This window comes from Mixophyes fleayi, chromosome 6 (genome assembly GCF_038048845.1).
Source record: "Mixophyes fleayi isolate aMixFle1 chromosome 6, aMixFle1.hap1, whole genome shotgun sequence".
NCBI classification, from domain to species: domain Eukaryota; kingdom Metazoa; phylum Chordata; class Amphibia; order Anura; family Limnodynastidae; genus Mixophyes; species Mixophyes fleayi.
Genome location: NC_134407.1, coordinates 131,195,210 through 131,223,170, shown reverse-complemented (window position 1 = coordinate 131,223,170; position 27,961 = coordinate 131,195,210). Strand labels below are relative to the sequence as shown.

The window sequence follows — 27,961 nt, the reverse complement described above, 5'->3', positions numbered from 1 at the left end:
AGAAGTTCCAGTGACACTCGTCTCTCTTGTAATCTTTCAGAGACAATGAATGGCTGTATCTGGTCTATAAGCCTGTGGTTCTAGATGAATAGTTGGCCAACTTCAGGTTAGTTTAAGGAATGGCTTGTTTTCCTCCACCCATGTTAAGTAGGTTTAAAATCCTTAATCTTTTAGGTTATATGTTGCAATACTATTTTATTCACAGCAGATACAGCTGTATTGTACACAAATGTCACAAATTTACTTATGTGCTGACTGCTAAGATACATGTTTAATGCATAGTGTGTGTAGGTTACAGGTAAACTTTAAAATTTGTATTGAGAGACATTCAAAGGGAAAGTGTTTGAGTATCTTTTTTAAAGGGCTGCTTATAAAAAAAAAGGCACAGCATTACCATGGTACTAACGGTAATTTTGGTGTATATCAAAGTAATCGGGTGGCTCTCTTCATAGGGGAATTATTCCAACTTCCACAAATGTTATGTAAACCAATCTTCCTGCATTAGAGGTACTGAAAAGTTCCTTTCCTAGGAACTGCTGGGAAATTTTTGAAGTGAGTATTGGGGAGTTAATTTTCTAGGGCCATCATTTATAGGGTAAGCCACTTTCAATTATCACTGTCCAATCATTGGTCACAATATCCGAACCAGCCAAGCCATATAAATCCATCTGCTTATTTGCTGGGGCAGCTAATGTTTGTATAATTCTGAATTGAGCTTAGCCCAATTTTGCATGGAAAATGGCTATTACCCCAGGAGGGGGTGATTTAACCTGTTCAAGAGACTAGAGTTTTCATCTCTGAAGGGAGCAGTCCTCATTGTTTCTGAAATTGTACGCGTCTATTGTCATATTTTGCATTTTACATTTGTATATTTGTAAAGTCTCTGCTTTTAGTGATGGGTTATCTGAAAGCTTATTTAGTAACTTGACCTTCTTTACAGTATATACAGATCAACACAAACTACATAATTGGCGAATCATCTCTACATGATGAAAGAAGTTATGCTCATGCTCAAAAAATCTAAAAATATCACTACTCACAATCTAGTTTCAGTGCACACACATCTATGTCTGTGTTTGAGCGCCCTGAATTTGCTTTCTTCATTGTGATGATGAATTGGATGGCGTTTCTTCCTAATGTTATCGGGAGTTCTTTAATTGTGTATGATGGAAATGAGAGAGCTCTGTTTGGATCACATTGTATGCTCTGTGTTTGTGAGCAAGTCACATGGTCCCCCTGCATCACAGACAAGTTAGAAAGTTGGTTAAACTAGGCATGGATGTAATAAATAGCCCTGCATTTATATATTAAATGTGCTTAACACTAAAATAGTCTAGTAAAAAAAAATATTGCACTGTGATGGCTGGCACATTATCATATAGCCAACAGGGGATAAGATGGAGTCTGTATGATGTAGTTGGTTAACCAACTTCGGAACCTTACCATATACTATTTTATTCTGAGTCTTCAGTGACCCAATATGCTTAGTTTGAGAGACAGCCTACACACATATTGGGCTCTGAGCACAGATAAAATTTGTCATTGTCAGATCTGGAGAAACTGTTTGTATATCTGCTGGCAATATAAAATGCTTTTATGTGAAAATCTAGGTTTCCAGCAAGAGGATCATTTTTGACGTGCAAACTAAACTAAACCTTTTACTTTATTTTTTTGTTCTGGACATTTTATATTAACGTATCTACATTGGTATCACATTCTGTAATTATCTAGGATCATTAGCTTTTTCAGATGCAGATATAAAGCGGAACAATTCAAATGATTTTTATTTATTTGTTTTATTGCGTACTCATGATTTGTAATTAGTTCTAGTACTGAAAAATAAGGGTCCATTGTTTGAAGATAGCTTGGATTGTGACCTCGTGTTAGACAAACTACTTCTCTTACAGTCTCTTGTTCACCAGTTAATACTCAGCTACAGCTAAAGCAAACACTTCTCCCCCACTGCTACAATGAATACTGTCACTAAGTGCCAAGTGTGTTGGTTATACTTCATAATCCCAGTAAGCTGTGTGATCGCTAACCCCTTAATTCACTGTCTGGTCCTGTGGAAGGGGTGGCAGACTATTGTCCACAGCTTGGTGGACATTTCAGAATTACATTTTTTTTATTTTTTTTACATAGACCGTGAAGTTGTGGAGTATTTACCATGGTCAAAATACACAGTGCTACTTTTTGTTCTTTTATGCAGTTTGAACAGCTACAAAGTATAATATATCTTGCATTTTGGTGCAATGCTCTTATTTTTTTTCTTGCTGATAATCTATGGACAGCAGTACACTATAATTTTTCTTCTATTCTGCACAGATAGAGATCTTTTGATGCTAATCCCGCCAATATCCACAAGTTTGGCCATTCCATATATATCACTCAAAAAACTGAGATTTAACATATTTTGTAGAAATTATTAATCTATTATTGTTAACATGGGAGATTATTTTTATTGACATTTCCAAGAGCCAGCGCAAATTTCTGTAAACAGCGAAGTGTGTTGTGAGCACAGGGGTTGTACCATTCGCATCAAGCATCCTGCTGATGCTACAGTCACCTTCTGGCATAGATAATGCATTACATGGGTGTGTAGTATTTATTATTATTATTATTATTATTATTATTATTATTATTATCTTTGACTTATAAGTGTGTAATAGACCATATCTATATTTGATGGGTGTTGCCAGAGTTTAGGGTAGTGCTCGGTTAAGGGTTGCTAATAGGCCAATAACTTTGTATAAAACCCTGTTTTTATGGAAGCTAGGGGGCAACATGTGGGGCATTAACAAAACTTGCATGTGTCTTGGTATTGGGCGATGTGTATGGTGATTTGTTTGAGTTCTCTTTGGTGATGGAAATTTTAGTGTACATATTGAATCCGTTTTATGATATGTCAGATTTGACTACAGGACAAGTTATGTAGATTTCCCTATTTATTAATACTAGCATTCACAAAATCCATAGTGCGGCTGGATACATGTATGCTGAACTAGACATATTTGTTGCCCAGGAACCCTGCGTGAGTCTTATCACTGAATTTCTCTGTGACTGGGAGCAGCATTCCTTCTCCTACTACACAACCATGTACAGGAAGTGACCTTGGGCTGGGCCCATCACACAGCAACACACATTCTTTTTAAAGTTACTGTCCCTTTTTTGTCTTTGTAAAATAAATTATATATATATATATATATATATATATATATATATATATATATATATATATATATATTTATTGTGTGTGTGTATATATATTTTATTTTGGTGCATTGTATTACTGCCTAGCATTACTGTGCTGTATTGCTGAACCTGGCATACGTCTGTCCGCAGTCTAGTTTAGCCCGTCTACCTTTTTCCAATAGAGGTGGCTTTAGTCTTTCAATTTTATTAAAATAATAAAAATGTTGTCTTATACTGGAGGACACTTCTGCTGATGGCGATTTATGAAGACTGTTTTTCAGGTGATTGTGAGGAATAGTTGGTGTTGCCCTTAGTAACAAATCGGATGTTTACTTCTATTACTGTACCAAAAAAAATCTAAAATCTGGCTGCTATAGACATTATCTCCTTTTCCAAACTGTTACCTGAACTATTTTTATAAATGTTCTTTGTTGAATGGATTACTGTATATGAGCACTTTGGCACCTCCTTAGTAAACAACCTTACCTTGGTATGGAGGATGGACTTCCACAAATGGCACCAAGTATTTAGCTAGTTCTGAGTAAAAGGAGCTGTTGTCATATAAGGGCAGTTATTGGTTGTTTGTCCAGTTAGTTTCTGTATGTGGTTACCCCAAACACAGCATGCCAGTGACCTTTTGATTGCTGTCACACTACAGCAGTCCATGTTTGGGTCACAATCACTCTATTTTGCTGCCTGTTTGAACTTAAATAGCAGTGCACAGAAGGTTAGATTAGTCAACTTGAATTGGTAAAGAAATATTTGAGCAATTCCTCCTTCTCCCAGCACATTGTATAGAACAGTTCAAGAAAATTCACAAAAAATGTTTCCATTTAGAGTGAAACAGTTGCTGATAATTTGTGCAGCATCTATTTAAGCCTTTTTCCATGGTGGCTTGCCTCAGAAGTGTTTTTATCCTCCAGATGTTTAGAGTAACATAAGAGTGTTATCTTTATATGAATCTTTTTATTGAAAGCACTTTACAATATGCTAATTGACACACTGTCTGACTCCATGACAAATATCACAAAACTCATAAAATTGAGAGACACATACATTTGAAAACTGCTGTCATCTGTGCATGGAATAAGCCAGCAGATGTCATTGGATGATTCTTTTCCTGTGTAGAATCTAAGGAAATTATATCTTTGTGATTACCATGTGTAATAGTGGCCTGTATTGTGCACCGAAGAGCTTTTAATGCCTTAATCATATTGGACGATAGTTAGCAACAATGATGGTATTTCACAGTAAGTTTTGACTGGTTGTATAATAGCATGGATCTGGTATTTGTTGCATTTCTTACTCTGCTACCCTGTTTCTCACCTGTTTTACTACTTTGTCTTGGGGTTCCCTTAATCTGTAACCTGTCATTATTGACCTCTCCTACTGGTATTACACTGTCACAAGCTGCTCGCCAACTGCGCACTAGTTGTAGGAGTGTAGACACTGCCACTCTTTCACCTACACTTGAAACCTCTTATTCTGGGTATTGGGTATAGATGCTGCAGCACTTCTTTGAGGGCGACTGACCACTGCTACTCTGCAGTCTGTTACAGAGCATTGATTCAGTGCACTGTGTTTTACACAGGAGAGTCAGTGAATGGATTAGCGTGCTAGCTTTTATCTGTAGGTCATAGGATTACAGGAGGTAGTAGGTATTGCGCAGGGTCTTGTAAGCAGAATGGTGTTTATTGCTCATAGGTTGCACTTATAACATGTTTCGCATCAGGGAGTAGCTGTAGCTGCAGGAAGCAATGCATGATCTAAAACTGCATTTAAACCCAATTCACAGTTACCTCTAAAAAAAAAAAAAAAAAAAAGATTGTATGCGCTCACACTGAGTTTTTGTTTTAGATTTTCCTTCCCTTCCACATTCCTCTAGATACTAGTCAGGCCCTGTGCACTTTTATCAAGCATAAGTGAATGGTTTGGCAGGCTGCAGGGGTCCACTTACTAGTAAACCACTACATAGGTTAAAATAAGGTGAATAGCAGGAAGATAATCGATTAAATAGTATAAGAGGTGGTTACGTTCTCATTGAAAACATGTTGAAAGTTATATTGTTATGTTGGGTTTGTGTGAGATGTGATGTTTGGGTTGGTCCAGCAGTGGCAAAGCTCTGATTCAGATGATGTAATACAGGATGGCTGTGAGACTGCCCTGTCTGCAAGCTCCACACTTTCTGAAACATCAGCAGATTTTATACCCGTTCCAATAGGTGGACTTTGCCAGCTCAGTGTCGTCTTTCGTCTGTATAAAGACCTTTCTCTGGACATTTTTGTTGTACAGATACTTAACCAGCGCAGTGCCATCCATTGCTTGCACAGATCTTTAAGGATTACATAGAAATGAATAGTTAGAATTTAGTAAATGACATTTATTGTATAAATGTGAAGGGGAAGGTTGGTGAGGTTATTTTCCCGACCTAAGAATTGCAATTGGGTAAATTGCCTGGATTATTCACCCTGAAAATATCCTCCACTAACTAACCCGAATAAATGTGTACTCTTCACCTACACTCATACTGCTATGGATGATGTAGACAGTATGCCATTAGCTTTTGTGTTCAATCTGGGCACGGTGGGCAAATCTCTGACCATATCAAGCTTTGGAATAATAACATTGCTTTGCACATCATAGGGGGTAATTAAATTACCAGCGAGTGATGGTTTTCTGCAGCAATGTAACTTCAATCCTTGTTACCCATAATCCTTGTTACCCATAGAGGTGCACAGGACAATAACCTGAAAGTGACCACAGCTGGCCACCATGAAGTCTAGTAGCTTAGCACGGAACTTGTCTTACCCTCCACATTCCAGGTTGTCAACTTGATAATTGTTTGTTTTGTGTTTGTCAGGGGGGTGCTGCAAGAAGCCTCAGATTTAGGATCTCCTTAAAAGCAGATGACGGTGGGATGTGTAGTCATGGCAACTTCTAAGATTTTTACTCAAAGTCAGAATTATAAAGCTGCTAAGTCCTTTTCCCTTCCTCACAATGTACCAGATGGCACCCCATCTCCTGTTGATGGACTCTACAAAGGCAGCAGGGACAGGCATGTTTTCCACCTGGCATTACCCTGGAGTTCCTGGGTTGATGATGGATATTCATAAAGATAAACACTTGGTAGAGTAATTATAATTGTAACATGGTTTTAGGAGTATCTCTCATTTGAATGTACAAAACCACATAGACTGTGAAGAAGCTGATAATTGCTCAGGGAAAACTTCTTGAACACAGTTTCCCCTATAGACTTATCCTATATCTTTTTATACAACTGCTAACATCGCTAATTTACCAAACACCAAAAGGCTGTTTCACAACAGATTTACATTTTGCCATGATTATACGATTTTCTGATAAGAGATCTCAGGCTCTTTCGATCTCTGTTGTAATAGAACATATTTTTGTTAAAAGATGAAGGGCTAGCTGCGTGAAGCAGGCCAGTGTTTTGTGTTTATTTCTGTATCTGTAGAGCAGTGTGTTGCAAAGTTGTCTTGTGTGGCTCACCTTCCATGTAATGGATTAACAAGTTGAAATCTAGGTTTGTAAAGAACTGTGTGTCTTTGAGCGTAGCAGAGTGTTTCCATACACATCCTCTTCAGCCAGCCAAGCGGTGATTTTCCAGGCCTGAAGCTGGTACGGCATGGGTTAAAGTCTCATTGGCAGCAGGCGTGCATCCTGCAGCTCCTGATCTCCCTCTGATTGGCTGCTGAGAGGTGAAATTGAAACCATACTAAACTTTTGACCCTGTAGCATTTTCTCGGGAACCGCCTATAGCTGGTGGAGCCCAGTTTCTCTTTTCCTCATTTTGTTGAGTTTCTTCTTTTTCTAGTGCGTGTGCACTTCTTTGGAATTTCTTCCCTCCTCACTGTATTGTGCTTATGCAAAGTGTTGTGTATGTTACAGCTTCTGTTGAGGGGGGCATCACAATGAAGATTGTGTGAAGGTGACAGAGGAATAACTTTCATCCAGCCCCTGGTTTTTTGTTTTTTTGTTTGGTTTTTGTGTTTTTTTTTGCTGCTGGTCATCTTGCTTCTCCTTTTCTTCTGCTTGTTACATTTACCTTTCCTTTTCCTCTACTTTGTGAGGTTTTGTCTCTTTTGAGCACTTGTAACATTGTTAAACCTATGTATTTCCCTCACTCATATTTATTGTTGCCACCAGTGTCTCCATTAATGTCTCCCTTCATCCTGATTACACCTGGGGCTGCCAAGAGGAATTTGGGGCCCCGTACAGCAACTTTCTGGGCCCCCTTCCACACATAGTAATGGTCATATAATGAAGCACAATTATAATTGTATAAGAGAACCCCATACAAAGATAAACGTACAATAAAAATTAAGAGGCTCTCAAAAACCCTTAAACCTAAATCAAATAATGAGAGAAAATGACATAACTCCAAACTAATTTATTCATAAAGCAACAATATGGGGGAGATTCAATTGCCGGTGATGTGGCACGCGGGCATTGTACTGCGCACATTGCTGGCAATTACAGTTGGAAACTCTGAAACTCTTGCTGCGTGGACTTTCCTATATGTGTGTGTATGTGTGTATATGTATATATATATATATGTATGTATATATATATATATATATATATATATATATATATATATATATATATATATATATATATAAATTTATATTACACACACACACCTTTTTGGACACGTCCCCCAGCAGACTCATCATAACAACCCTAGCCCAGCTCACTTGCCTAAGTTGAACAGGAACCTACTGTGATGTCACACACTGTCTGGGTAGGGGGGGGGGCTAGGGGCTGCTGACAGCAGTCGGATCACTCCCTCCCCCTTAAAATTACCCACACCTCTAATTTGCAGAAATGTTTAGCTAGAGTGACATCTCATGTGTTGATACATGTTACATGGTCAGTGACTTTCTGCAGACCACAACCTGCTTCCTAAGGTCATTAAAAGTAAATCTTGGTATTATCCACAAGGAAATGAGATACATCAGTGACTTTATACCAGTCACCCAAATTATTATACATTTTGTTCATAGTTTAATAAACAAACTCAGCTCTACCATTTTTGATCAATGTGGTGTTAATTAGGCCCCAAGCACCCTTGTTCAACAGCATATTTAAATGGCTCCAAATCCCTGGCCCACCTAGCGTATGTATCTTTACTATATCTGTATAGTCATCATGTCTCGAATAAACGCTGGCATTTCTTTTGACTGGTGGAAATGCGCCTTTGGCACCCCCTCCCCCCCCCCTCCCTTTTTGTTTTTGTTTGGGAGCTTTGTGAACTCCAGAGCTATGGCTTCTCTATCTTCTTGGATTTGTGCCAGCCGCATCAAATGAACAATGACTGGAATATGATTAATAGCAGATCCTGTGTGCCTGTCCTTCTGAATCTGCAGCATAAAGAGCCCACCATAATGGTGTGTGTCTAGCTTGTTCATCTGTTCCCATGCACTCATTGTCCTGTTTATAATACAGTGTATGGAGATTCTCTACTGCAGGGGTGTTCTTGAAGGATTCATGATGGTTTGTATCACAGGATATCTGATGTCCACAGGTCTGTCTGTTTGACAGTTTGTCAGAACATCCAGATCGTATGATGTGTGGGTACCATAAATATATATAGTTATATATAAGCCTTTGTCAGTTGCTTTATGCAATGAAAATGCCTGATTTTAAAGCACAGCAATATCTCTTTAAATAAATTTTCCCTCAGATTTTGATATGCAACAACATTGTTTATTAAAAACAAAACAGTAGGCTAAAATTACATACATATCCACAACAGAAAAAAAATGTAAGTAATTGTGTATTTAAAGTACCACTTAAAACTTCAAGTTTGCTTAGATATAAATAAACAAAAATATTAGGACATTCATAAATATGTTAAAGAAGGGCTGGACAAATGCAGTGGCAACTAGGAAATGCACCTGGTGACCAGAGCAATCTCCCTTCTGATTGACAACTGACTCACATATGCCACACACTGTGTTAGGATTGTACCCACAGCCCCACTCCTCTCCTCTCCTGCTGCTCACAACCTGCCTGCAGAAGATCAGCAACTTAAGAAAGATACACATGGTGTGTGGGAAAGTGAGACTCACTCTGACATTGTAACTGGTGGAAAATATTTGGTAGGGAAAATGCTGGCTTTCATAGGACCTGTAGATTATTTCCAGATGCAGTATGATAAGTGACATTGGCAGATCCTAGAAAATAAAATTTAACCTGGGCAAGAGAACAAAAAAGAACATTTATAGTAAGAACTCTTTTCAACTACTTTTCATGGGACTCTGAAGGGCTCATTGTCTTACTGTCATTTTGGAAGATGCAGTTGCTCCATGACCATAACCTGTTCTCATTCTGAGTCCTGAGGTAGTTCATGGAACTTGTAGTTCTACATCAGCTGAAGAGCCTCTGGTTGGTCTACATCTGTTGTAATCTTGTGAGTGCAGTAAATATCTACCATGGGAGTACCTTTTGGTTTTTGTTCAGCAAGGAGAAGATGCATTAAGCATGTACTTAGAGAACAAGTAAAGCCACTGCTCAAAGCTTGGCATTAATATATAGCAAAGTATGTTACTGAGTGGAGTATTATATATAACATCATTGGAGTATTTATACTTGTCTAAGTATGCTCACCATGCTGTCTGCCATTCCTCTGCTGTGTTAGGAGGGGAGGTGCTCCTCTAACTAAACAGGCGACCACTGACAAATGCCAGGTAGAAATGAACTGTGTGGATTTGTAGGTTCATACTTGGGGATGGGGCCAAATGATGTCACAGTAACTCAGATTACTACACTCTGGGCTTTTGGAGCTCTGCAAGATCTCATTAGGCCACTGTGTCCTAAAGCTGTGGGAGGAGGTCTAGCGTTTTGTAATGAAGTTTGGTGATGATATTTTACTTAATTTTACTGTAAAAAGGGCTACAGTGGAATGTCAGGGTAACACTGACAATGCATTTTATTTTCTGAAAATTATAATTGACCATTTAGTGGCCTTTTACAAACATGTAATGTCCTTTTTATGTGTTTAGTGCCCAGAAAACATATCATAGCTGTTTGGCTGCTTTATGGAACACTCTGGGGTGAATACATATCAATATACATGAGGAACAGAGATGGGTATTAGAGTTATGTGAGGTTACAGAAGAACGCCAAGTGAGTGTGCATGCAAAGCTCATCTGTCATATCAAGAGGAACAAGTTCCATGGGAGGGGTGCTGTTTTTGTTTTTTTTCTGCTTTATACTGTTTAATACTATTATGTGGTTGATAACCACTGCTGACATTATATTTGTGCTTTTGGTATATTGAATATTGTGTTTGCCATGCTGTTTCACTGGCGTTTGGTATATCATTGGAGGTGATTTAATTGACCTCAAAACATCTACCTTGTGATATGAAAGCAATAACTGCCGCAAAGCTCCCCAATGCGAGTAACATCGCAAATGGATATGACGTCATTCAAAAAGATAGTTTCTTTTTTTTTTAAGACACTTTCATGTGTTAAATAATGATAGCACAGTGCATGAAATTGGCACTGGTGGGTGTGAGGGCTTAAAATAATGTACTGTTATCTAGTAAAAGTAAATTCTTTGATCGTGTCATAAAAATATACAGAAACATATTTGGGATATATATAATATGAGAGGTCAGCCCCTGTGTCTTCCACTATGGGGACAACCCTCCCTTCAGCACTCTGTGGATTATATTTCTCGCTAATATGTAAAATCCATCTACTTGTGGTAAATCTGCATGGATTATTGCTGATTAGAGGCTCTATAGTAAGGAAAGTGTCTTTCCTTCCCACTAAACTATGATAACCAAGTGTCTTCCTCTTCCAGTAATAACCATTCTGTAAAGAGTGTTTATGAAGATTGCAAACAAAATTTCATGGAATTACTGGTGTGGTTTGCCAACGTCCATTCATTTCACCATGAAAGGTATGTGAGGTGTTATCCTGAAGATCTTCCTCCTTTTGGAATATATCCTGCCCCCAAGATTTTACATTGTCAGGATAATTACACCTCAGTTGATTGACAGAAGCTCTGAGAGGAGATAAAGGTATTCTAGGGAAGAGAAGGCAAATAAAAGAACAGTAAAAATGGAGCCATCTACAGGCGTCTCACATCCATAATAGAAAATAGGTAAAGTCCAATAACATAAATATTTATACACATCCCTTAATATATTTTGTTTTCTGTGTGACCAATATAAAAAGGAAAAAAACTTTAGGTGAACAATGGGTTAATGGTCTCCTGGAGCAAGACCCAGTGAACTGCATCAGTGTCGCAAAAACCACCACTGAGGCAGAAAACTGTGATTTCTTCACTCTGGTTGGTTTTATTCATTTTTTTTTTTTGTATGTAGCTGGGGCCCTCTTTTCCACGTTTTAATAGTAGAAATCTGTAAACTTGTGACCTGGTACATTCACCATATATAATGCATTACGTGCGACTGTTGGAATGATGCCTTTCCCCCTCTCTTCTATCTGTACTTCAGCTGTGGTTTTAAGAAAAAAAAAAAATTGTCTGTTTGGCTGGATCGTATGACAGCTGACATCCATCAATGCTAACAGGCCTTTTAGTCACCTCACAGATTCAAGCAGTTTGGTATACTCACACATGGAGAACATATGCCTGCAGACTGTGGACACATCATGTGAGAATTCCTGAATGTTCATTTAATATGAAACCTCAGAATTGAATCCGTTTCCTGCATTACAATGTCCTCTGAATGAGAACGTTCCTCATGTGGTCCTCCTCTTTGTTTAGCTCTGTTTTACCTATGCCTGCCCAGTGTTGTCACAGAGCGGTCATGTGAGGGGCTACGGCTGTCTAGGGCAGGCACACAGACTGATCGTGGAGCAGGTTACCTATACTTATTGGTGACCAGCTAGCCATGTTAATCTGTAAAAAGGACCTTGAAGTCAGTACTTGCAGATACACTGCTTAAGTTATATGGAGAACACCTACGTTATGGGTGTCCGGTGATGTTGGTTTCCCCCCCCTGCAAGTTGCATGTATGTTCAACTACTAAATGCTACTTCAATTAACTGTGAATGCGAATATATGTCTTTGGCATAAACCATGTATCCAGGAGCGGGTACATGGTTTATGCCAAATGCATTCAAAATCTCTCCAGGCCGCACAATAGCATGAGAGAGACAGGCTGGTAGCAAGCGTATATACGGTCAGTGGTTCTCTCCTGTCCCTGAATGTGTCGCTGAGTTTTCTGCAGTAGGGTTGCTTTTTGTCATACACTTGTTATAATACAGTCATAAATAGAAGCAGAATTATGCAAAATTATAAGTATAATTGAAAACCAGACAGATTAAATGTACTCAATTTATATTTACTATAGGACTCTTATGTTTCATATATTTTAGGCTTCTCCACCTTTTTATACAAAAATTCTTGTGGCACAAATAAGTATTCCGACTTTCTGGGTGTGAGCTGCCTGCTGATTATTTCATTTAATACACTTTCGTGAATGGTGTAAATTTTTAGCCCCAGTCTGTTCAAATTGATTACAGTACATTTGTTGTGTTTGCACCACATTGTTTGAGGCCCATAAGTTTGTGCATTTACTGAAGTGGTTGTTTATCTGTTGTACAGTTGTGTAAACGACCTAATCTATGTATAAAGCGTGAAAAAATATTTTTATTGAAAAATAGTTCAGATATTTTAGAGGTGGTGGTTTTGGAGAGATTTGTAAAGTCCTGATCACTCCCTGCACAGACGAAAGTGGCACTAGGTGAGCCCTTAATGGTTTTGGGTAGCTGAAACTCCAAAGTGCTTTTTCGTTACAGCCCGCAATGGGTCTTTTTAATCCATCATCAATTCACTGGTATAATGACGCCAGGGCCAGGTCTTCTTTTTTTTTTTTTTTTTTTGTAACTTTTGGCACAAGCCTGTAGTAATTATGATTGAACCACAAGAATGCAAATCCCTGACTGGCTGCTGCTTGAGAAATTTTACACAAACTCTTGACTAAATATGGATGTTTTTAGCTTCATTTCACATTTTACAAATCAAGCTGGTAACCTTTTCAGAGTTGGGTTAATTTCAGAAACTTTTGGGCTCCTTAAAAATGTATAGGGAATAGCAACTCGCATCAGCCAATCAGAATTTTAGCTTTGGTACTGCCCCCCTCGCCCCCCCCCCAAGGTTACAAAGTTAGTTACTTTGGGTTGCAGAATATTTGTGCTGTAGGCACCTTGTTATAAAATGAAATCATTTGGTGTGAAAATGACAGGGTTACTATTGTACAATCATATTGTTCTGTTCTTTTTTTTTTTTTATTATTATTATTATTTTTATTAGGCAATCTATTGGTATGAGTCCTTAAGTCTTAAATGGAATGAGTAATAGTTTTAGTAAATCTGCTGTAATCCTACTTTTCCCGTCAGTTTTTTTTTTTTCTGATCCATAAAGTTTCATTTTTGTTAAGACAAAATTCAGGACCTCCTCTGTAACATTTTATCACTTTTTTTCCAGTAGTAGTATTGAGCAATATGCGGGCTTCCTAATTTTGCTGTCAGATTTGTTTTTGGCTTCTCCACTATTGGTTCTGATTCCCAACTTTCACACTTCTGTTTTCCTTTTAGATGTACTGCTGTGATACACATTAATATGGGCACACCCAGCAAGAATTTCACTTTACTATTGTCTTTACGGCTTGTTTGTGATGTTCAGTTGCTGGATAAATGCATCTACATGTGATAAAGCCTCCTCCCTGGGTGTTGTAGAAGACTGGGATTCATCAACTGGGTGTTGGGGCGGATATAGCAGAGGTCACATTGAGCCATAAGTTAAGTGTTTTTAACGGTTAAGAATAGCTGCACCCTCTATTTTGGTGTAGTATGCAGCATCTGATTTGGCTACACTGAGATACACTTTTTTTTTCTAGATCTGAGGGCATTTAATTCCTTTTTTCATAACTTTATATATTATGAATGTGTCTACTCTGCATTTTCACATCAGGGGCTGGGGCATGATTATGAAATTCGGTACACCGGTAACTGCAGAGAAGGTGCTGTCACCCATAGTAACCGGTCAGATGGCTGCTTTCATCTATTGAGTTGTATGAGAAAAATGTCAAAATCTGGTGCAGAAGGAATAACTTCCATTAATGGCCCTTTAAATATAGAACTGTCAAAATAAGTAATTTCCTTCTGACCTCTGACTGTTTTACCCAGTTTATTACTCTTTGTCAATTGTAAAGTGCTATTGAATTTGCTGGTACTATATAAAGAAATGATGATGATGGTCACCCGTTTCCTGCATTAGTGCAGTTACATATACTTAAAACATGGCCTGATTGCTCCTGTTAAAGTCCGTGGTTGTATAGCCTTGCTATATCTGTTGTGTTAATGCAAGTATGAACGAGGTTTATGCTCGCTTATAGCCTTTAAACCAACTGGGGGGTGTTAAAGAGGGTTGTTGCCGGTGTAATTGTTTGTGGAACGACGTATCCCCATACCCTGCCAGCCAGATGCCCGAAGAGCATAATGTAATGCACCTATTTGACTAGCGTATGCACACTCACGTTGCCCGGCTATTTGCAGGAGTGTGTGTTTGGAAATAGGAATGTGCATAGGAATAGAATGGGGGCCATCTTGGGGTGTATAAAAACAAATAAATAAAGCTCTACGGCCACCCACTAAAATAGGGCAGTGCAGCAATCGTATGAATGAACGCAGTCTCAGTGGAGAGTGCCACAATGTCCTCCTTGTGTTCTTACATATGAACGGGTGCCATCATGGAAAAATATGTGCATGATCTCGCAAAAGGGGAAGCAATTACATTTGTGCTGCAAGCATGTATGAGACATGCTTTAACATGAAGATAAAATACTTGTGTGGCTATTCAGGCTTGCACATATAATTAAATCCTCCAACAAGACTCATCATTTGTTTGGCCTGGGGGTAGAGCGATAAACCAGTTTGTGTAGCTCACCTGTGCTACTGACTGAGATGATGCCATTGGCTGTTAAAAGTTTAAGGTTGAATGTACAAAAGCTTTTTCTGGTGAATGAGATACATTTGTAGGCAGTTGTCCATGGGGGATCATTTCATGTTCCTAGATCATTCATTGCATTCTGTGTATAATATTTACCTTTCATGTGTTCACCGCCTCTTATTTTCAGGAGCCTTCCCAATTCTAATTTTCAGTACAAAGAAATGTTAAGGTTGTAAAAATAAAGTTAAGTATTTGTGTGCTACATGACAAAAAGGGCAGTATTTTCTTCATGTTACAATGCAAGGGGTGCAAATCCATTTATTATTTTGCACATAGTTTGTCCAAAATCAAACTTACTTTTTTTTTTTTTTTTGCCCTGCTCTCCTTAATGACTCTGGTCCAATATGTACATCCCCTCTCTATTAAATTAAAGATCAGTGCATCTTCTGTGGTTCTGTTCACAGGAGTCAAAATATTGGGCCAGCACTTCTTTCTACTAAATATGTTTTACTTTTTTTTTTTCTTTCTATTTTATTCTTGGTTCATACAGAAAAACTTGTGCTACGTAGGTGTTTCAAGGGTGAAAGTGCTGTAAACTTTGTTTTTGTTTTTTGTTGTGGGTTGTCTTTTTATTTTTGCAGTTTTTGTTTTTATGAAGCAATATTTTCATTACTTTTATCCAATTTTTCCAACAGTTCCCTGTGAACAAACTTAGTACAATTGTGTTCACAAATTAGATTTAACCTGGTGGAATTATTTCAATAATTTCTACATATTTCCAATGGACTTGGGCTCTGGTAAATCGCTAGTGGATGTGAGAGGCTCGGTCTGGACACTACTGATGGGTTTCACATCTTTTTAGCTGGTCATAACATAAATTCTTATGCTCGAAAGAAAAAAAAAATATCTACAATACTAGGCAAAAGTTTTAAGCAGGTGTGGAAAAAATGCTGCAAAGTAAGAATGCTTTCAAAAATAGAAGTGTTAATAGTTTATTTTTATCAGTTAACAAAATGCAAATTGAATGAAGAGAAATGTTAATCAAATCAATATTTAGTGTGACCACCCTTTGCCTTCAAAACAGCATCAATTCTTCTAGCGGTACAATGAGTGTCTGCAGGCAACAATGAAACATGGTGGAGATTCCTTGCAAGTTTGGGGCTGCATTTCAGCAAATTGAGTTGGGGATTTGGTCAGGATTAATGGTGTCCTCAATGCTGAGAAATAGACAGGTACTTATCCATTATGCAATACCATCTGGAAGGCGTCTGATTGGCTCCAACTTTATTCTGCAGCAGGACAACGACCCCAAACAAACAGCCAATGTCATTAAGAACTATCTTCAAGGTAAAGAAGAAAAAGAGGTCCTATAATTGATGATATAGCCCCAACAGAGCCCTGATCTCAACATCATCAAGCCTGTCTGGGATTACTTGAAGAGACAGAAGGATTGGAGCAAGCCTACATCCACAGATCTGTGGTTAGTTCTCCAAGATGTTTGAAACAATCCTCCCCACCGAGTTCCTTCAAAAACTGTGTGCCAGTCTACCTAGACGAATTGATGCTGTTTTGAAGGCAAAGGGTGTTTGCCTTCAAAACAGGCAGATTTCTATTCTGTTCATTCACTTTGCATTTTGTTGATTAATAAAAATAAACTATTAACACTTCTATTTTTTAAAGCATTCTTACTTTGCAACAATGTTTTTTACACTTGCCTAAAACGTTTGCACAGTACTGTTACACATTACACCCTAATAAATCCTACTGCACATGATGGTTTTCATAAGTCAAGTAATTGATTGTGCAACTGTGTACAGTTTAGTTTCATTTGTTTGTAAAAATAAATAAATAAACACTCCTGTCTGTGAGAGGTCCCACAGGACTATCCCTGGGGTAAGCATAATGGTGATAGAAATATGCAATGGGGATGCTTCTCTGCTTCAGGGAATGGAACACTTGTCAAAAGCAGGACAAAAAAAATGGAGCGATGCTTAGACCATTTTTAGTCCCTGCTGCGGTCTGCCATAGACCTAGGACTTGGGCAGGCTTTATATTCCAGCAAATCAGTCACTCATACATAGCATACAGCAAAAGACACATTGAAGTGGTCTCACTTTAACAAAGAAAAGTGGCTCAGTCAAAGCCCAGACCTCAATCCTATCGAATGATACACTATTAATAATAAAAGTAACCATATTATTGGCCTTGTTTTGTAAGGTGCCGTAGTGCTCCATAGAGCATGATTAAAACCGGGACATGCAAGGTAGACTATAGGCTTGTGAGCAGAGGGCCCTTCTACCATCTCTGTCTGTAATACCCAGTCATGTTTTAGAACTGTGCTGTTCCCAATTGTAAAGGGCTATGGAATGTACCTGTGCTCTATAAATAAAGATTGATAATTATAATAGATAAATGCAGAAATGAAAACAAAGGCGATGGTTTCATATTGATAAAAGGACAAGAGGAGCATGTGTGGCTCATAGTGGAGACTGTGACAGCAGTGAGGGTATACCAGTGGGATTACGGGTTTTCAGAGAACATTTAAAGATTTAAAAACTGGAAGAGAGTAGCCAAACGTGGTAAAGTATTCCATAGGTGGGTGTCTCAAGGGAGAAGTCTTGTAGGCGGTAGTGAGAGATGGTTATCCGAGGAGAAGCCAAGGTCCGCTAGATCTAAGAAAGCGTGAGGGTCCTTTAGGCTGAGGCCTTTGCAGGTGAGAGTGAATAATTTGAATTGGATTCTGGAGGACATGGACCAATAAGAGTGTGTCCAATGAGTTTCTTGTAAAAATATTTTCTGGGTAATATTTGGAAGCATTTTCTAAATCATTTACCGCCTTTGTTGTAAATTGTGTTTGAAGACGTGAAATGAAATGAAAGATTGCACATATTATTTATTGTTTAAAGTGCCACTTCTGTGACACTGGTTTCCAATGGATACCCTACAGTTTTTGTTTCTAGGTGTATTTTCTGGGGAATTTGTAAATTTCAATTATATCAGAGATCATGTCTATGTGATTAAAATTAGTTTGACTATTCTGCATTTTTTTGTTCAGCATACACAAATGTGGTTATTTTTAAATCTTGTTGTAATTTGTAGTAGGGTGAGGAATGCGATTTAGACCTTTTTTTCTGTGACACTGTAACCAGTGCTCTAAGTGGGGAGGTATGGGCCGACATGACATACTGGCACTTTTTCGCCCCAGTTCCTTACACCATCGGCCCTGTTTAAGGAAAAGGAAAAAGTTGGTGATGCACTCTGGCTGGACAAATATTCAATATGATGTAGCACTTACCCTTGTGTATCAAACCATTGTCCCATAGATTGTAAGCTTGTGAGCAGAGCTCTCTTACCTCTTAATATGTTATGCTATATAGTATTAAAATGCATCTAAAATAAATTTCACTCTATCAAAACCCCTAAACCTTCGGGGGGCCTAGAGGCCCCATTTGTTCATTTCAAAGGGAAAGTTCCATACAAGCATTCTAAATTTCCACTTCAACCGCAAATTATAACTATATAATAGAACTGCTATATGTGTAATTGTGTGTCCCGCTAAGGTTGTCTAGAGTATTTTTCTACCAGGGTCAGCAGCAAGCAAAAATTGTCTCTGCAATCACCTTCTAAGCTCACTGCGAACCTGGGACAGTTATGAATATGATGTACTGTATTTCACTCTGCCGCACAGCTAGCTTGTTTATAAAGGGGAAATATTAGGGATCTGCAGCACTGGTGTCTGTCTTATCCCAACTGCTTATACTTTGAGACATTACTGTGTGCAATATATATTTGTAAATCTGTAATGTTGACGAGATCGGGAAATAAAGTATAGTGTATCATGCCCAGCATTCCTGGAAACCAGTAATATCTGTAAATTGCTGATCACATTTCCATTTAGTTTTTTTTTCATCTGAGAAAATGTTTTTCAATCATGTTATATTGGAAGTACCAAAAAAAAACTTTGTTTACAAATAAAGAACAAAACAAAATCACAAACCGGCCTAATTTATAGTGCTCCATGTCTTTAATTTCACCATTTAGCTGCTGACGAATCGGGTCTTTACAATTCATACTCTATAACATCTGGAGGATTTGGTACTAAATAATCCTTTTGTCTATGGCATGAGGAAGTGTCACCTGCTGGTGGTCTTGTTACTCCATGCAGGAATATTGCAGTATGTTTTAGTGTAAGAGCAGCAAGGGACAAGCGCTAGTACAATGTAGTAAGGAGCAGGCCCAGGAGCTGTTCCTGTTGCTGCTGGGGATGTTGAGTTAAATTCCCATAGGGCAGATATTAAGCATTTCCTGGAATGAGGCCACATACTGCATTGCATCAGAATCTTCCCCATTCAACCTAAGCCAGAATTGTGCTCAGCCCATCGCTAGATAGTGTGATGTCGTCCCGGGCATCTCCCATCATTAACAGTGATTAAGTTTGATGCACACGTCTCCTCACTTCCATGCAGTCACAAGACCAACAACAGGCAAAAGGTGACCCATGCTTGGGATACACACACTGTTGTGTTTGGGCTGCTATCCATTTTATGTAACTCGCACACAAAACTTTGATATGTGTGATTTATGGCCTGGGTTTGTAAATTGTTTATAATTCTAGCTTTGTAGCATTATAGTGTACTAACCGCTTATTTACTTACTATTCTAAACACTATTCTAATCAACTTGTTGACAAAAGTAAATATAACGTGAAAGAAATGACCTTATTACAACCAAACTCAAGCATAGGTCCTCAGGGTGTATGCGTAAGTGATCCCATTGATACTCCAGCAGTGTTCTGCTTGTTGGTCCTGGACTGTGCCCATTTTTAGATATAAATCCTATTGTAATTTCTGCAAAAACTGCAGATCCATGGTATTTTAAGATGCATATATTGGCTACTTTGTGCTGTTTTTATTTTTGTTCTTTGTAAGGCGTGCTGACTATTGCAGTCAGAAGCTGGTATGAATGCTTTATGGATATGCCCTTTAAGTCCAGCCTCTCATGACTGTGATGTGTTGGCTGAGTGTCTGCTGCTATTCTGTCTCTCTGCACCTCAGTGCAGGCTGCAGTGTGTGATTTTACATGTGAATGCTTTATAAATATCTTCCAAGAGCAATTTATTTTTCTAATTAGCCTGAGCAGCCCCTGCTTTGCATAGAGCTTCAAGCCCCACTCAATAAATCAATTTAAATGCACAGCTGCTGATGTACAATTTCTATCTCCTCTTCCTTTCTCCGTCTCTCTCCCTCCTCATCTCCTCACCAGTCCCTTTAGGCACCCAAAATGCCTGCTAATTAACATGGCTAATGAATCTCTTTACCATATGCAGGATTAAGCACTGCTAGTCCCACAAATCGTAAAGATGAGCCCTGACACTTCCCAACGATTGTGTCACTCTCTGGGTCTGTCACGTGCGCACACACAGCTCCAGGGGTCCCTCTGTAAGGACTGATTTCACTGTAAAATAGTTTGTTAAAACTTTTGTATCTTCTACCTTTTAAACAACAGTGTTCAAAGAATAAATTAGTGGAATCCAATCATTAGCACGCTGTATACCAAAATCTCACTGTTGTGTTTATTTTTTCTTAATACACATATTGAACGCAGTTTATTTTTTAAAGAACGTCATATATCCTTTGATATAAACCCACATGTTGCCTTGTTCCCTGAATGAGAAATGTGCACTCCTCATGGCAATACTTGGCAATAAAGTAATACTTTTACTTTTTAAACTTTGTTTCAGTGGTTTTGTGCATGACCATTCTAGTATATTTGATATTTTGACCACTGGGGAGTTTACGCATTAGTCTGGGGATGACATCGCATTATTAAAGAAAGTGGCTTCCATAGATACCGTGGTAATATCCCCCATGCATTTGACAGTTTCCCCATGATACATACTTTTTCTCTATTCGGGGACAGCCCTCTTGCAAATACTGTATTATAATTGGACTTATTTAGAATATGTTCTGATGTGGTCTGTATTTTTCTTGCAGATCACCGGTTAGAATGCCAGGTGGAATGTCTCTTCGTTTTGTGTAGCTTACGGTCTCCTTGCGTTCAGGTGAGTAATAATGATCTGGTGTCCTAGAATACACCTGTACTAATAACTCATCACAGGACCAGGAAAATTTGAAGACAGAGGGAAAAAAATTGTATAATTTAAAGGACCACCTGTAAAAAAAAAAAATAACAACAAAAAAAAAACCCACCTCCCAACATATATGCCCAACCATTAAGGCTTTCCCTCTCCTACCCCTATACCACAGGTCTGTAGCTCCCACAGGCTTCAGTGATCCAACTGTTGCAGTCTGCTATAGCCTAAGGCTAGGTACACACTGTAGGTTTTTCCTCCTTTTACTTTTCTAATCGGCCAACATACAACCGTTCGGTCAAAAATTGAGTTAGTATGTATACTTACACCATGAACGAAATTCATTATAAAGTGCTGATTGTTTCATTTGGTTGGTCGTACTGTTTAATAATCTTGTTCCAGCCACCTTCTGATCATGTAGTGTGCATGAATTCGCGAACGATTCCACGACCAAATGCAGACATTTCCTCAAACTTTGACTCCTTTCGGGGCGTGTGTATGTAAATTGCCAACGATCGTATACTGTACGCCAAGATGTATTATAGAATGAAAGAAAATGGAAACACGCCATCGCCGTTCAAAGGTTTTTGGAAGGCTTTTGCCTGAGATGTTCTGCCTTTTTTTTTTTTTACATTTCTTCAGCATATTGCTGTAGGTAGCCTGTATTTCGTTTCAAAATATTTTTGGACGATAATATGGCTGTCAAAAGTCACTGCTCAGACGATTGGTCTTTCACATATCATTTAAAACGTGTCTATTGGGTACACATGATTCGCCCGGCCGATCAGACCTTCAGCGGCAGGTACAATCGTTGAAGATAACACATTGGTCGGAAAATCCTCCAGTGTGTACCTAGCCTTACAGAGTGAATGGTGCTAGACAATAATTGTGAATTGATTTATTAAGCATGGGCAACCTGATTAAACAGTCACATGCTGTATTGCACTTAATTATTCTATGCAAATTTTGCTCTGACACTAACGCACAGTTACCAGATCTGCCACATAAATCCAGACACACCTTTAATTACACTTGCAGTGCAGCTGCTTTTTAACTTGTGTAAAAATGCAACCTGTAATGCATGTGTCCGGATTCATGGCTGATCCTGTAACTCTGCTCTTATGATTCTTGTAAAAAAAACAAAAAACCTGCAGTATGTGAGGCTAGAGCATGGCAGTATTATGGCAATTGAAGGATCTCCCAACATCTAACTGGCTGGTGGGTTCTATTTGGGGACAACTCTTCTGTATCCTGTCTTTTTCTAGTGATATAATTATAAGAGATTAGGAATGGAGACAAATCAAATTGATCAAATGCCGAGTTTTACTGACTATGGACCTACTATGCATTCTGCTTTTTAAAACCCTAAAAATTGTTACTACATGCCTTTCCAATGGGAATGTTGTACACTGCTGCTGACATCACATCTAAAAGTTTGGGCATAGTCTGTCTTAAGCATGGTGACATCCAAGTGTAATGAGAATTGTAGAGATGAGATCGCTGACAGTGGCATGTAGTTAACTTTTGCCCTATAGATCATGAGGGAAGGCTGGTGAAGTCACTAGATTAATTGGGCCGCCTTTTATCAGAGATGATCCAGCATGTAAATGGATTTAAGGAGAATGGATGCAACTTTGTGTACACAGAGTGTTCTGTTATGAGTTCTCTGACAGCTGGCATAGGAATCTAATTGACCCCCAGAATGCCACATTTTACACCTGTTCAGTGGGAGATGGTCACTGGTCAGTTCCTCTATGGTCAACTGGGCTTTGGCTTTGCGGTGGCACAGAGTTAATATTAAAGGGAGTTAATGATAGGATGATGAAGATAACATGTTGATTATGCAGAGAGGAGGATGATGGGGTACAATGCTATGGAAAAGGAGATTGAGTGGGCAGTGATGCTGCTGAAGAGGAAGGTGAATGGATTTGAAGAGTGAGAAGAAGCATCGAGAATAGACATGAGGACGGGAAACAGGATTGAGATGAAGATGGAGTATACAGAAGGGTTATGATGTGGAATAAATGGAGTGTTAATGTCTGTATGAGGGGTGAGTTGTCTGTAAAGGGGGTGGTGGCTATTTATATGGTCTGCTATTAATTAGCGAATGTTGTAAAATGTGTTTGGCCCCTAAATTCTTAGACCGTTTTCTTCCAAGAATCTAGGAGCCAAACGGTTGAGTCCTGCTGTGTATTATCCAGAGAGATTGTCACTGAATTCAGTGTCTTTCAGAAGATATATAATATACTGAGACCATGGCACTTGGCTGTGGAGGCAGCATTTCAAGAATAAGTTAAACTTTCCCCATCTTGCAAAGCAACACAAATTCTTTTTTCTGGGAAATGCGTCTTGGAAAAAAGTCCCAACTGCCTAAGCAAAATAAAATCATGTTGACAAGATGGGACTTGATCACAGGGAGCCTGGTCCAAACATCTGGCAGCAACTTTTCCTGTCATCGTTTAACCAGATCTGACCTCAGGTGAATAGTATTATATAATGGATACAACCTGCAATGACTTGTTTCGTTGCACAGTACTCTAGCTTTGGATTGGTTTCAAAACCAAATTTTTCATTGGAAGCTTTTCAAAATGATTAGAGCACACTAATCAAATACTCTGCATTTGTAGTCCTGCTGGAGATTGAGCTAAACAACAATTAATGTACATTCTGATAGGCAAGAGGAGTTTCATTGAATGAGGCTGTATGACTACCACGTCCATTCCCTACAGTGAGTGGATTTACAGGTGGTACCTCTCATTTTGTGAGATAACTATACCCCGCAGTGTCCCAGCCACAGTCCAGTTTTCTGTCACAGCAGACCAGAGGTTTGTGTGGTGCCAGATATAACAATCACATTAAAAAAGTTCATTTGCATCATATTACTGTTTTAGTCTGAATTAAGTTTAGACACTGTTGTCGTTGATTGTAGGTTTTTGGCATCGGCCCTAACTCCAATATAGCTGCACCCAGTAAAATCTTAATAACTACACACACACTAATTTAGAAGCATGGGTTTTTTTTCTCTTTTTAAGGAAAGTATTAAAGGTGTATTTTCATTTTTAAGGGCAATAAAAACCAGATGTATTTAGAAATCTGTAATTACATGATCATTGCAAAAGAAAAAAGTAGGTCCAGCGCCGCACTCATCTCTCCCACTCTGTTCAAATGGGCAACAGTGTTGTTGATGGCCCTCCTCTGTGACCCGTCATGAGATTAGGAAGCCCACATGGGAGAGGTATCAACAGCTCTGTTGTGCATATGATATTTGCTGCCTTAGTTGCGGAGGGGACTGTGACGCTTAGCCACCTGAGCCCATGGAGGCCCTTCCAGGTCAGGGCGAATGCTGGACTCCAGGTAAAGCTTGGTACATACTACAAATTATCTGTGCTCTTCATCTCATATCATGGAGCAGCGCAGTGGCTAAGTGGTTATCACTTAGCAGGTTAATTGGCTGCTAACAAATTGACCCTAGTCTGTGTGTGTCTGTCTGTCTGTCAGAGAATTTAGACTGTAAGCCCCAATGCGGGAGGGACTCATGTGAGGGAGTTCTCTGTACAGCGCTGCGGAATTAGTGGTGCTATATAAATAAATGGTGGTGATGATGATACCCATCATCGTCATACCCATCTGCTGAAAAGATCCTGACTCCTGAAATTCTATCGAGATCTTTGGTCGTGAGTGCAAACACTATATAGTATTTGCCCAACATCGTGTATTGTTTTTCAGAGATTTTTAGTCCGCTTATAATATCAAATGAAATGATACGATGTGATTTGGTACGGTAAAACATAATCGCTGGGAATGTACACACTAATGTGATATTGGACCTAATAGTAATTTATTGTGTGATTGGCATGATTGTAGGGTGAAAAACCTGTAGTGTGTACCTAGCTTAAGTCAAACCATGTATGCCAGTATAACTTATAGAACTCCAGCCAAAACTGAGTTAATCATAGGTAAATCATACATAAGGCAGACTGCATTCACTCTTTGTTTTCATATATTCCCTGAACTGATGGGCACTTGAATCTTTTAGGTTTGTATGTCAGTTTATATAAAACAAATGTAATTTCTTCTGTAATACCATTAGCTGTTGTGAGCTGGGAAAGTTTTTAGTACAGACATTATCTTGGAAGCTCTATTAAGGACATCCTGGTTCTGTCTTCCTCTTTGTGTACTTTTCTCAGTCTTGTCCTTGACATACAACCTGTTTGTTTTATCTTGTGTTGAGTTCAGGTTTATAGCTTACAGTTTTCTCTGTGCCAACTGCCTTCTTGTATATTCATGACAATAGTTAGCAAATGTAGCCTTTCCTATGGGCATTGCACGAGGACCCGCAACTGTTCATGTGTTGCCTATCTAGCTTCTAGTAAGCTGTTCTAGGGTTGCAGGATGCTGATTTTGAAAACAGACTGAATTTACCAGACATGGTATTTTTACAGAAATTTGTTTCATTAGGGCACTTTACACATTTGTTATGGCAGCTCATCTAAGTACACTACTTTTTCTGTTGATTGTGTTTTACCATGTACCCTCAAACAGAGGGGGTGAAGGGGTGCTGTAGGAGACCTTAAAATGTGACCAAACTTGCTGCAAATTACAAGCAAAACATTGCTTTCTCTAACTACACACTTATCGCAAATAGAAATTTCTGCTATTTAAAAATGAATATGGTAATTTAGGGGCCCATGCTGTTTTTAAAGTTTGAGGACAACGGGAACAATCCTTTATTTTAAAAAGTAATACCGCTGGGATTCTCGTATAAAAGATTATTTTGGACTAGTATATTTTTAGTGTTTTGTTTTTTTAAATTGATTTATTTTATATTTATTTTTTTGGCTTTTTCAAAACCAGGAGCCCTAACCAATTCCTCTGTATAACCGGCTCTGTTAGCGGACCCTATCCACTTACTTCAAGTGCTCTTAGCTGCAACACATACAAAACACCCCCCCTGTTTGACGTGTGTAGACAGGCAACTTGTTAGTGTCTTGTATTTTGTAATCCATTCATCAGGACGCCCAAGGCTGATCCTGCATGAATTGGGGCTCTGACAATTAACTAGGATGTTAGTTCACATTTTAATATTTTAAATTCTGCATTGAACGTAAAGTGATGATAGTCCTCCAAAATATGCCCACCCCTATCACTGTCTTTTGTTTCGACACCCAGTATCAAGAGGTTTTCTTTGTGGGTGTGTATTTACTGCCTGGTCAGTTGGTCGTTTTGCTGATGTCAGCACAGATTGATAAGGAAATCAGAGGATAACAGGTCTGGATTTTGGTGCCTGATTTCCATAAAGAAGTACAATGCTGTGAATGTGGTTTGTGTGTAGATATAGATATACATAGATATTTTGAGCACTGATGTATCATGGCTTAATTAGTGTGTATATTTGGTACATTACCTGCATTAACCTTACACACTGCTTTCTGATTGTAAGAATTGGGCTCTTAACTCCTTTTCATGTACAGAAGTTTTTAGCTGCAGAACGAGGCAGAGAATTCTCTTTGAATAACCTTGGAAATGGCTGAGTGTCCTGGTGTGTATAGATAAACCAAATAATGTTCTCAGAGTTCATTACAGCATTGGAAAAGTTTCTGCCTCCTGGTGGACAAAAGAAAAGTGACATTAAATTATCCCAGCACCTTGTACTGGTATTGTGTAATCAGTCAGAATACGCTCATACTTGGTATGTGTAATGTTCTAGTGGAAGCCAAATAGTTTGTCCATGGTCTCTTTTTATATACAACAAACACCATCCCACTCACAGATTGCAGAAAGTTTATCTTCTACATTATTGCAATGCATACCTTTTACAGTGTCCACTCTCTAGAACATGACTTTTGTTTGTCAATCTGTTCATATCTTTGTTGTGTGCTGTCACTTTTAATTCCCCAAAGCACTTTCTAGTTAATAGGGGCAAACTAAGATTTTTTTTTTTTTTTAGGGGTTCATGTGAGAACTGGAAACAATATCTCCCTAACGCCCTATTATCATTTTGTGTTTCAGTTGCCGATGTTTGCTCACAATGAGTGGAATAGGTGAAAACTCCTTGGATCCTTTGTCATCAGACTCAAGAAAGCGAAAGCCCTCGTTATGTGACACCCCTGGCCCCAGGTGAGACGCCCTCAGCTGCTGGAGTACCTGGCTTGTCCAGAGCAATTGAATATTAATCCTTTGTAGGGTAGAGACTGTTGGCTCCAGAAGATGATACACTTCACTAGGAACTTTTTCTTTGATGATCAAAAAGGGTCTCTCACCAGGTTCCGATTCATGTATGTGTTTACACAAGAGAGGGGCTAGTAAGTAGCACTCCCAGAATCCTAATGTGCTCTCTGACTTCTCTTACTCTTCATTGGCGTTCTTGCACCGTAGCCCATTATGAAGCTATAGGAAAGATAACCTCAACCTCCTGGAGAAATAGAGCTTTGCCAAACATGCTTTTTAATATCCTATTCAGTCTTTAGGCGCTTTGGCCGGAGTGTCTCCAATGGCGTGCTCCCAACGTTTCTTGCTGGTCTAGAAGGTAAGGGGCCTGGACATAGGTCTATCCTTCGCGGGTATTTGCGTAATGCCTGTGCTTATCGGACCCCAAACAGTGTGAGAATAATTTTATCCACAGACAACTTTTATTATTCTACAATTAACTATAAAAAAGGTACTGTATTGGGTTTCTTTGTCTTTCACACAGATACTGATTTTATAAAAATGTCTTCCAATGAA

The 27,961-nt window shown here is 38.7% G+C and overlaps 1 protein-coding gene across 4 annotated transcripts in view; it reads left to right on the top strand.

Moving 5' to 3' along the window:
• Positions 1 to 27,961, top strand: part of NCOA3 (nuclear receptor coactivator 3) — a 77,830-nt gene that overhangs the window by 19,734 nt on the left and 30,135 nt on the right. For 2 of the 4 annotated variants that reach the window (XM_075176436.1, XM_075176432.1), the window contains exons 2-4: positions 41 to 106; positions 21,141 to 21,208; positions 27,248 to 27,355. In XM_075176436.1, coding sequence (XP_075032537.1) covers positions 27,267 to 27,355 — 89 coding nt within the window. In that variant the 5' untranslated portion in view covers positions 41 to 106; positions 21,141 to 21,208; positions 27,248 to 27,266. Of the gene's footprint in view, positions 1 to 40; positions 107 to 21,140; positions 21,209 to 25,621; positions 25,669 to 27,247; positions 27,356 to 27,961 lie in introns of all 4 variants that reach the window. The other 2 variants (XM_075176434.1, XM_075176433.1) reach the window with 2 other exon arrangements.